The sequence below is a fragment of the Bufo gargarizans genome, chromosome 3 (genome assembly GCF_014858855.1).
Source record: "Bufo gargarizans isolate SCDJY-AF-19 chromosome 3, ASM1485885v1, whole genome shotgun sequence".
Classification (NCBI taxonomy): Eukaryota; Metazoa; Chordata; class Amphibia; order Anura; family Bufonidae; genus Bufo; species Bufo gargarizans.
This window is the reverse complement of record NC_058082.1, coordinates 145,091,879-145,103,143: the sequence shown is the minus strand read 5'-3', so window position 1 is coordinate 145,103,143 and position 11,265 is coordinate 145,091,879. Positions and strand designations below refer to the sequence as shown.

Below are 11,265 nucleotides of genomic sequence, written 5' to 3'. Positions count from 1 at the left end.
GCAACTAGAACCAGGGTTACACCGCCCGTGGTGATCGGCGGTGCAGCCCTGAGGGATTAAAAAAAAAAATATATATATATATATATATATATATATATATATATATATATATATATATTCGCTGGTATTTCTAGGGGGGTCCAGACCCGCTGGACCCCCCCCCCACCCCCCGGTCGGTGCGCCACTGGTTAAAAAGCCTTGTCTAGTGGAAACGAAGTGGAAAAGAAAATAGGGCCTAATTGACGTTCAGCGGTGCAGTTATATATTCTAAAGCCTTGTCTGCCCTGTATTAGTGGCAAAAGAAAAATATATTCTGTTCAGCGTTGCACTTGTTGAAAAGCCTTGTGTAGTGCAAAAGTGGAAAAAAAATAAGGGCCTATTTGCCATTCAGAGGTGCAGTTATATTTAGTGTTGATGATGAATATTGGAATTGCTAATTTTTATCGCGAATATCGGCACTTCGAGAATTAGCGAATATTTAGAATATAGTGATAAATATTCATAATTTTGAATATTCAAGATTTTCTTTTAATCAGTACACATGATCCCTCCCTGTTTTTAGCTTGCGGGCCAATGAGAAGGCTGCAATATCTCTGACTTTAGAAGTAGTGTTGATTGCAAATTTTCATAATGCAAATTTTTATTGCAAAATTTTCAATTGTCAATTTCCGCAATCAGGAAAATAATGACTGGAAATAATGAATTTGCAAATGTATGGCAAATATTCGCCCAAATATTAGCAAAATATCATGAATTTGAATATTGCCCCTGCCACTCACCACTAGTTAAATTTAGTAAAGCCCTTTTTGCGGTATGGACCGAATTACGCAGTGGTGAAATTTTTTATCTGAAACTGGCTTTTTTCAGGGAACATTGATGGGTGATTATAGGCCATGTTGTTGTGGGTCCTGCAGTAAACATAATGAAGACACTGATGACAACACACCAACAGACTTTTCCTTTACCATCTATTCACAATGAAATCAAGCAGCTTCAGTAAGTTGAAAATATTAATTTGTTTTTATCTGCTTCATCTGCACTAAATTTCCACAGCACACACGACATGACAGGGGAGCCTCTGCTTTGGAGTCCAAGTCCAGTTTCTTAAGATCAGGAGTCCCATCAGAATTGTGAGTAACATGCTTGCTCACTGTGCAAAGCCATAACAAAAGGACTCCGTAGGCAAAATAAAAATATATTTGCCGTTCAGTGTTGAACTTATAATAATAATAAGAATAAGAATAATAAAATGTATTTATATAATGCCACAATATGCAAAGTTCACCTTTTGCTATATGGGCTGAATTACGTAGTGGTGACATTTTTTATTTCATTTAAATCTCATGTGTGACACCTGCCGTTTTCTCAGGCCTTTTGAGTAGGCCACGTTATTTGTCAGTAGCCAGGACTACGGGATGAGCAATGTCATTCCACTGTTTAATGTCCCAGAACAAATGCTGGTAAATCTGGTTTGTCAGTGGACTGGTGATATGGCGCCTAGAAAGATCTCAGTGAATGGGAACATCAGTTATCGCAAGGATATTCAAACACCAAACCATTGGGGTGTTAACCCCAAGAAGTAGGTCATCGGCACGAAGGAGCAGTCATTTTCACAGTTCACGGTATCTTCCCGAAACCTTGAGCTTTGCACATTGACATTCTGTATTGCATGGTTTGTCTAAAAGAAAAATCCTGTCGTGCACCCCCTTGGAGGAAACTCTTGACCCGGCACAGGCTGCTTTGCTCCTTCAAAAACAATGGACTCTGTACAGTGTGACACCAATGTATAATTTCTCATACATCAGACTCAAAGAGTATTCCAAGCACCTGTCTGCCCACATGGCTGCTGAGAAGCAGAAGGGTCTTGTCATTGAAGTGGGCTTAGAGCTGAACCGAAAAGCCAAATTTTCCTGTTTACCTGGACTCAAATAAAAGCACAGAGATCCACTGGCTGTGCTCATACAGATTTCATCCAAGCCTCTACTCACCAAGGAAAGCACAGAGGACCAGATTGTATGGACAGGTTAGTTCTGCGGGACGTACACAGTACGATATATCGGAGGTGCTACCACATTTACTTGCCTCCCGCTCTTCCTGTATAATGGCTTTGAGGCGCTCACGGCTATCGTAAGGACGTGGTTCCAAAGAAACTGTTGATCAGTTCTCAAGAACATATGTGGCTAGCAGCGATGTGGACTGGGTATGGCGTGTCTGGATCAGTGTAGGCCACAGTGATGTTTTCTCTGTGCCCGTTGAACCTCGCATGGACATTTCTTATGCCATCCATGCAGAGGACTTCAATTCATAAATCAAAGGACAAGATCACGTTGGAGGAAGTGGACAATTTATTCCAATGTCTTTACTGGCATTTCTTCAGACTATTTAGAATTCACTTATCAGCAACACAGCTCGTCACGGAATGAGCTGGAGTCGGCTTGTTTGCTGGTCCACTCCTGTTTTTTTGGCATTAGCCATACTCATGGATTACTGACCAAATGCTGACCGAAGAATGAGGATGCTTCACAGACAGGATCCGTTTTTTGGGGGTTATTGTTCTGACTGATCATAGGGAGGGCAAAATATCAGTGACGTCAACACAAACTTACTGCTGACACCCTCTACACTCTGTTGAGGGGGCTCTACTTGTATAAGCATTTAATAGAACAGGGTCTGTAAACATCTATGTGGAATCAGCTGATGATGCTGTAAAAGTAGCGCACTTCTTCTTGTTGCTAAGATCGACCTGCAAGGCTGAGTTAATACTTGAGTTATTTGTTCAGTTTTGGCCCCGTGACTGCCCAAATAAATGAAGTGTGCAGTGATTATAAGTGCAACGCCTGTCATCTGTATGTCATAGTGACTCACAGTATTATTTCACTATCAAAGCAGACTCCCTATCCGTGTTACTGCAAGGCACAGTGTTCTACACCACTAAAGGTTCTCTGCAGCCAGGAAATAGCAGCTTTTTTAACCAAATTTGCCACAAATTTATTCAGATCAAACCAAATTTTGTCCAATAATTTGGTAAATCAAATTTTAGAAAAATTTGCTCATCTCTAATGATAACGGCTAGTGATGGACGAACATCGACCGGGACGATTCACGAACGTGCATTCACGATCAAATGTTTGCGAACCGCACGTTTGCAGCGGGCCCAATTCACTTTAATGGCAGGCGAATCTGAAAAACCTTCAGGTCATATTTGCAGCCAGCAAACACTTACTATAAGTACACAAATAGTCCCACAACATGGACAGTGATATACCAGAGGGGAATTGTTGGCAAAAAGTCCCACAAAAAATATGTATTTTAATCAGGGGCCATTTTTATGTGTCTTAAATGGAAATTCTCAGAAATTTTACCTGCTGGAGCCTAGGAATTTTTTATTTCCCATCAGTTTGATGTATACAGTACAAATGTGCAGCACTCCAGGTTTTTGTATCCTCCATTAAAATAATGCATACGTTAATGAAAATATTTTTTTCTACCATGGAACTGTAAGGTGAACGGGCACCACTGTACGGCATCAGTCTGAGGCATCTGTTAACGCATACATTTTTGGTGTGCATTAAATGGAAGTCAAAAATAGGATGTGAACCCAGCCCTAGTGTCAGAATAAGCACCAGTACACAGAGGAGCAGCATGGCGGAGAGGTGAGGCCGCCATGTACTGACGAGCTCTATCTGGTCCTGGTGGTCAGGGATGAGGACTGTGTTTCTCAAGTATTATTTTCTACTGGGAAATATAGGGCACAGTATAATACATTAGAATCTATATAATATAAAGATATAAACCCCAACCCCGAATAATAATACAATTAGGTGGTCATTTATTATATAGAAATACATCTATGTTAGGCGTATTTCTGACACAGATTGTGGCGCAAAGGTCCTTAGCACCACAATCTGCATATTTTTCCCGCTCATGCCAGGTCTAAAAAAGGATGGCGTGGGCAGGCAAAGTGATAGTTATGGCCATCCAGTTATTGGATACCACCGCCATACATTGACTGGATAACACCTCTGTTAAGTGACCGAATAACACCGCCATACTATGATCAAATAAAAGGGTATAAGAGGGCACAGTACAGGGAATGACTATGGGCACTGCACAGGGTGTGGTAACAGTGCACAATGCAGGGTATAAGGGGGCACAGTACAGGGTGGGGGCACAGTCACATGACCCATGACATTAAAAGGTCCTTATGGTGAATGCATTTCCTATGCCACCACAAAGAGAGGCAGAGAAGTGAGACAGGGGTGTGATTATGCGGCTAGAGATAAAAAATGTAACTGTCGCCAGTACAGGCCCCAACAATTAGGCAATATCAATTCACCTGACATAAAAGAACTTTGCATTCTGTACCTGGAGGTACATTAGGCAGTCACAGAACAATATATGTAACTACAGTCCTCAAAAAATATATGTAACTACAGTCCTCAAAAAATAGCCAATAAGCATTCACCTAACAGAAAAAGAACTTTGGATTCTGTGGCTGGAGGTACAAACCGGATTCCAAAAAAGTTGGGACACTATACAAATCGTGAATAAAAACTGAATGCAGTGATGTGGAGGTGCCAACTTCTAATATTTTATTCAGAATAGAACATAAATCACGGAACAAAAGTTTAAACTGAGAAAATGTACCATTTTAAGGGAAAAATATGTTGAATCAGAATTTCATGGTGTCAACAAATCCCCAAAAAGTTGGGTGTAACAGTCCTACAGGCTCACCTGTGTCAGAGGACCGCTGGCTGGAGGTAGGAGTGGAGCCCAGTGGCAAGGACCGCAGGCAGGTAGTAAGCGTGGTCAGACAATCCGGATGGCAACGGTGGTAGCAGTTCAGTAGGTAGGGATAAGGCAGAAGAGTAGTCGGTAGGCAATTCCTGGTCAGCAGTGGACTTCCAGCAGTAGCAAGAGCAACAGATGAGGAGAAGCTTGATCAAGGCTCAGGAGCTCAATAATCAGCAAGCTAGAGTGCAAGGGGCTGGACTTATATAGGGAAGTACCAGGTGTGGGGAATCAAGGGTGATGAGCAAGGCTTGGCAAGACTGAGGTTAACTAATAGGTTTCAGGGAGGAATGTCCAGAGAGGATGGTAGCCTAGTAAGCAGGGCTACTGCCTGGGATGTGGCTGGTCACGGGTTCGAATCCTGACAGTACTCCCCCCCTTCCAAGGTGACCTCCGGGCACCGCAGGGGCAGGCTTACCGGGGTGCCGTTGGTGGAACTCTTTTACCAGTCTGGGGGCGTGGACATTCTCTTCTGGCTCCCAGGAGTTATCCTCGGGAGGGTAACCCTCCCACCCAATTAGGTATTGTAGTCTTCCCCGGTGGATCCTGGAGTCGAGGATCTTTGCGACAACGTATTCTTCTTCACCCTGTACCCTCACGGGTGGTGGTGGGGGCGAGTGGCGGCCTGTGAAGGTGTTCTCCACGTATGGCTTGAGGAGAGAGCAATGGAAGACAGGGTGCACCCTAATGGAGTCCGGAAGGTCGAGCCGGAACGTGACCTCGTTGATTTGTGCGGTGATCCGGAACGGACCCATGTATCTTTGGGCAAATTTTTTGGAGGGGACCTTCAATCTGAGGTTCCTGGTGGACAGCCATACCTTGTCTCCCACATAGAAGCCCGGGGTGGGTTTGCGACGTCTGTCTGCTCCCTGTTTAAAGCGCCTCTGGGCAAGCTGGAGGTTGTCTATAATGTTCTCTTGTGCCTCCTGTAGGGTTGTTAGGCGTTCGGCCACTGCTGGGAGGGTGGAGGCAACGGGTAGGTGGGGAATGAACACCGGGTGTGAGCCTGTGTTAGCAAAGAAGGGGCTGTGCTTGGTTGAGCTGTGCTCAGCATTGTTGTAGGCGAACTCGGCCGTGGGGAGATGATCAAGCCAGTCATCCTGCAGGTGGGAGCTGAAACAGCGTAGGTATTGCTCTAGGGTCTGATTAGTTCTCTCCGTCTGCCCGTTTGACTGAGGGTGGAAAGCAGAGGACAGGTTCACTTTAACCCAGAGCGCCAGGCAGAAGTTCTTCCAGAACTTTGAGGCAAATTGTACACCTCGGTCGGAGACCACGTCGTCCGGGATCCCATGCAGCCTGAAGACCTCTCTGAGAATAAGATCGGCCGTCTGTTTGGCTGTGGGTAGGCCTTTGTAGGGGATGAAATGGGCCATCTTGGTGAGACGGTCGACCACGACCAGGATGGTGTTCATCCCTTTTGAAGGAGGAAGGTCTACCACAAAGTCCATGGAGATCGAGCCCCAGGGGCGGGAGGGAATCGGGAGAGGTTGTAACAGACCCACGGGAGAGGAACGAGGAGTCTTATTGCGGGCACAGACCGTGCACGAGGAGATGTACCTCTTGATGTCCTCCCTGTATGTTGGCCACCAGAAGGAGCGGGAGAGAAGCTCCTGGGTCTTTCTTGTGCCAAAATGGCCGGCCACCTTGGAGTCATGGTTGAGTTTGAGCACTTTGAGCCGTGCGATTTCTGGTACATATAGTTGTAGGTCCTGATGAAACCAATGACTGTTCTTAAACATAAGGCTGACATTGCCTGTGGGGTGGGAGAGGAAGGGGTCATTTTCATATCCTTCTTTGATTGTGCCCAGGAGTTCTTTAGAGTAGGTGGCCCCTACGACCCTTCTCTCGGGCAAGATGTTATTTTGGCCCTTGTTACTCTGTGAGGGCTCGGAAAACATTCTGGAGAGGGCGTCAGCCTTGTTTTCCACCAAATAAGAAAGGTCCATAACTTCAGTGTAGTAGTCAATGTTAAAAGCCAGTCTCCCATACTGCTCTATGAGGTCCACCTTGGAGAGGAGGTTGATGTGAGGCAGCTCTATGTGAAGCATGGTGCTCAGTGATGTACACAGGACAGAGATGAACTTGGCAGGGTCTGTGCAATAATGGGAATCCACAAGGTGCACGGCACATAGCCTCAGCCCCCAGCCCTGCAGCTGCCGCAGGATGTTGGGCAGAGCGGGGTGGTGGGTGTAGAGCTCCACCTGTCCTGGGCAGTCAATCAGCAGGTAGGTCCCGCGGAGGCTCAGCAGCCGGTCCCGCAGCCAGTCCAGGTTCCCTTGTAAGTACTCCATACAGTAGAGCAGGGCGCCATTAGGACCCAGGTGCAGCTCGGACATCACCTCTGTCAGAGCCAGCAGGTCCTGCAGGGTGACCGCTGCCCCGGGCTCGTCTTCCCCGGCAGGGTCCAGATTAATGATAGCGGCCCGGCGGCCCATGCTGGTGAGGAGAGCATGCATAGCGCGAACATAGGTGGTCTTTCCGGAGCCGGGGGGGCCAATCACCGCCTGCCCAAAGCCGAGAAGCGGCTGCTTGTTTCCACCGCTCGCAACCTCCATGTTGTCGGCTTGTGGAGACTACTTCCTGCCAGGCGGCCATTGCGGACTCCATAGTGTGGCTGATTATTCTGTAACAGTCCTACAGGCTCACCTGTGTCAGAGGACCGCTGGCTGGAGGTAGGAGTGGAGCCCAGTGGCAAGGACCGCAGGCAGGTAGTAAGCGTGGTCAGACAATCCGGATGGCAACGGTGGTAGCAGTTCAGTAGGTAGGGATAAGGCAGAAGAGTAGTCGGTAGGCAGGCGGTGGGTCAGGGCAGGCGGCAGTAAGCGTGGTCAGACAATCCGGATGGCAACGGTGGTAGCAGTTCAGTAGGTAGGGATAAGGCAGAAGAGTAGGCAATTCCTGGTCAGCAGTGGACTTCCAGCAGTAGAAAGAGCAACAGATGAGGAGAAGCTTGATCAAGGCTCAGGAGCTCAATAATCAGCAAGCTAGAGTGCAAGGGGCTGGACTTATATAGGGAAGTACCAGGTGTGTGGAATCAAGGGTGATGAGCAAGGCTTGGCAAGACTGAGGTTAACTAATAGGTTTCAGGGAGGAATGTCCAGAGAGGATGGTAGCCTAGTAAGCAGGGCTACTGCCTGGGATGTGGCTGGTCACGGGTTCGAATCCCGACATTGGGACAAGGCCATTTTCACCACTGTGTGGCATCTCCCCTTCTTCTTACAACACTCAACAGACGTCTGGGGACCGAGGCGACCAGTTTCTCAAGTTTAGAAATAGGAATGCTCTCCTATTCTTGTCTAATACAGGCCTCTAACTGTTCAATCGTCTTGGGCCTTCTTTGTTGCACCTTCCTCTTTATGATGCGCCAAATGTTCTTTATAGGTGAAAGATCTGGACTGCAGAATGGCCATTTCAGTACCCGGATCCTTCTCCTACGCAGCCATGATGTTGTGATTGATGCAGAATGTGGTCTGGCATTATCTTGTTGAAAAATGTAGGGTCTTCCCTGAAAGAGGTGACATCTGGATGGGAGCATATGTTGTTCTAGAACCTGAATATATTTTTCTGCATTGATGGTGCCTTTCCAGACATGCAAGCTGCCCATGCCACACGCACTCATGCAACCCCATACCATCAGAGATGCAGGCTTCTGAAATGAGCATTGATAACAACTTGGGTTGTCCTTGTCCTATTTGGTCCGGATGACATGGCGTCCCAGATTTCCAAAAAGAACTTTGAATCGTGACTCGTCTGACGACAGAACAGTCTTCCATTTTGCCACACTCCATTTTAAATGATCCCTGGCCCAGTGAAAACGCCTGAGCTTGTGGATCTTGCTTAGAAATGGCTTCTTCTTTGCACTGTAGAGTTTCAGCTGGCAACGGCGGATGGCACGGTGGATTGTGTTCACTGACAATGGTTTCTGGAAGTATTCCTGAGCCCATTCTGTGATTTCCTTTACAGTAGCATTCCTGTTTGTGGTGCAGTTTCGTTTAAGGGCCTGGAGATCACGGGCATCCAGTATGGTTTTACGGCCTTGACCCTTACGCACAGAGATTGTTCCAGATTCTCTGAATCTTCGGATGATGTTATGCACAGTTGATGATGATAGATGCAAAGTCTTTGCAATATTTCGCTGGGTAACACCTTTCTGATATTGCTCCACTATCTTTCTGCGCAACATTGTGGGAATTGGTGATCCTCTACCCATCTTGGCTTCTGAGAGACACTGCCACTCTGAGAAGCTCTTTTTATTCCCAATCATGTTGCCAATTGACCTAATTAGTGTTAATTGGTCTTCCAGCTCTTCGTTATGCTCAAATTTACTTTTTCCAGCCTCTTATTGTTACTTGTCCCAACTTTTTTGGGATTTGTTGACACCGTGAAAATTTGAATTAACGTATTTTTCCTTTAAAATTATACATTTACTCAGATTAAACTTTTGATCTGTCATCTACGTTCTATTACAAATAAAATATTGACATTTGCCATCTCCACATCATTGCATTCAGTTTTTATTCACAATTTGTTTAGTGTCCCAACTTTTTTGGAATCCGGTTTGTACATTAGGTGGTCACAGGATAAATATGTAACTGTCGTCCAGTACAGACCCCAAAAACTAGGCAATAGGCATTCACCTGACAGCAAAGAACTTTGGATTCTGTGGCTGGAGGTACACTAGGTGGTCAAAGGATAAATATGTAACTGTCGGCCAGTACAGGCCCCAAAAATTAGGAATTCATCTGACATAAAAAGCCTTTTATGCCGCTGTATATACATAAGGCAAGGACCATTCTTTGTTCTAAGTGATGGCGGACATGTGTGGACTGGCACGAGGAAATTAAATTGCACGTGGTCATCACAGGTGTTGAAGTCTTCCGAGATCCATGCCTCATTCATTTTAAAAAATGTGAGGTAGTCCACACTGTCGTGAGCTAGGCGAGTACGCTTAGTGGTCATGATCCTTCCTGCTGCGCTGAAAGTATTTTCGGACAGGACACTTGACGAGGGGCAAGCCAAGAGTTCCATGGCAAATTTGCCAGCTCTGGCCACAGGTTGAGCCTGCACACCCAGTAGTCAAGGGGTTCCTCACTCCTCAGAGCATCCACATCAGCCGTGGATCCGGAGGGCATCTGTTGATGGGTTGGTTGCAAGAATGATCTCATTTCGGTAGTGACCAACACATCTTCAAAACGCCCTCTTCTTGCAGGCGTGGTAGGATTGGTACTGCACCTGTTTCACTGTTTGTGGAAATTCCTCTGCCAGTGCCTGCAAAAGCAGAATGCAGCATCTCTCGCAGAAAGGCCTGGAAATGCTGCATTCTAATAGACCTCTGTGATGCTGGTTACTAGTCTGCCATTTACACTAAATTGGAAGCAGTGGCGCGCCCTTAGCTCCTGCTTATTGCCCAGGAGAATGTCATCCTCCCCCAAGCCACGGGATCAGGGATCGCTGACAAGTTTAAAGCCTGCTCTTCTTGCTCCTCCTCCTCCCCCCAGCCACCACTTTTTAAAGCCTGCTCTTCTGACTCCTCTTCAGAGTGCTGCTGACTTGTCTCTGATGGAGTAGCACCACCTGGGAATTCATTCAGCATTGCAAATTCCTCATCTTCCAGTTCCTGCTCCTCGAATGCTTGATCAATGACACGACGCAATGCACGCTCCAGAGAAAAGGTGTAAGGTACGATGTCACTTATGGTGCCCTGGCTGCAACTGACCAGTTTGGTGATCTCATCAAATGGCCGCAGAAGTCTGCATGCATCGTGCATAAGCAGCCACTGGCACGGGGAAAAGAAACTAAGCTCCCCAGGACCTGTCCTGTCGCAGAGTTCGTACAGGTAGTCGTTAATGGCTTGTTTCTGCTGGATCAGCCTATCAAGCATATATAAGGTGGAGATCCAGTCCGTCGGGGAGACACAAATCAGACGTCTGACGGGCAAGTGGTGTCGCTGCTGAACGTCAGCAAGGCGGCTCATGGCCATGTAAGATCTTCTAAAATGTCCAGAGATTTTCCAGGCCTTGTGCAAGACGTCCTGGACCCCGGGGTATTTGGCAACGAATCGCTGCACGACTAAGTTCAGTATATGCGTCATGCATGGCACGTGTGTCATTTAGCCCTGTTTCAGTATGCTCAGTAGATTGGCACCGTTGTCACATACCACTTTACCAACTGTCAAAATGAACGGGGTTAGCCACTGATCAGCCTGTGACCGCAGAGCTGAAAGCAGTGCAGGACCAGTGTGGCTTTTGGCTTCCCGGTACAGCAGCCACAGCATAGCATGGAAACGTCTCACCTGGCACATTAAATAGGTTCTGGGAAGCTTGGGGGGTGCAGCAGAAGAGACGGTAGCAGTCGAAAAAGGAGAGGTCAGCCGAGGAGGAGACGGAAGATAGAGTAGGAGGAGGAGAAGAAGAGGGCAGCCTGCATGCAATGCGTGGTGGTGACACCAAATCCACACGGGGGCCATGGGTTGCA

At 46.9% G+C, this 11,265-nt stretch overlaps 1 protein-coding gene across 1 annotated transcript; it reads right to left on the bottom strand.

Moving 5' to 3' along the window:
- Positions 1–823: 823 nt before the first annotated feature.
- LOC122931444 (GPN-loop GTPase 2-like) lies at positions 824–7,375 on the bottom strand. The gene is made up of 2 exons (XM_044285516.1): positions 6,688–7,375; positions 824–908 (listed from the first exon to the last, which is right to left on the bottom strand). Exons 1-2 carry the CDS (start codon positions 7,344–7,346, stop codon positions 824–826), a joined length of 744 nt encoding a protein of 247 aa, XP_044141451.1. The 5' UTR covers positions 7,347–7,375.
- Between the last annotated feature and the right edge of the window lie 3,890 nt (positions 7,376–11,265).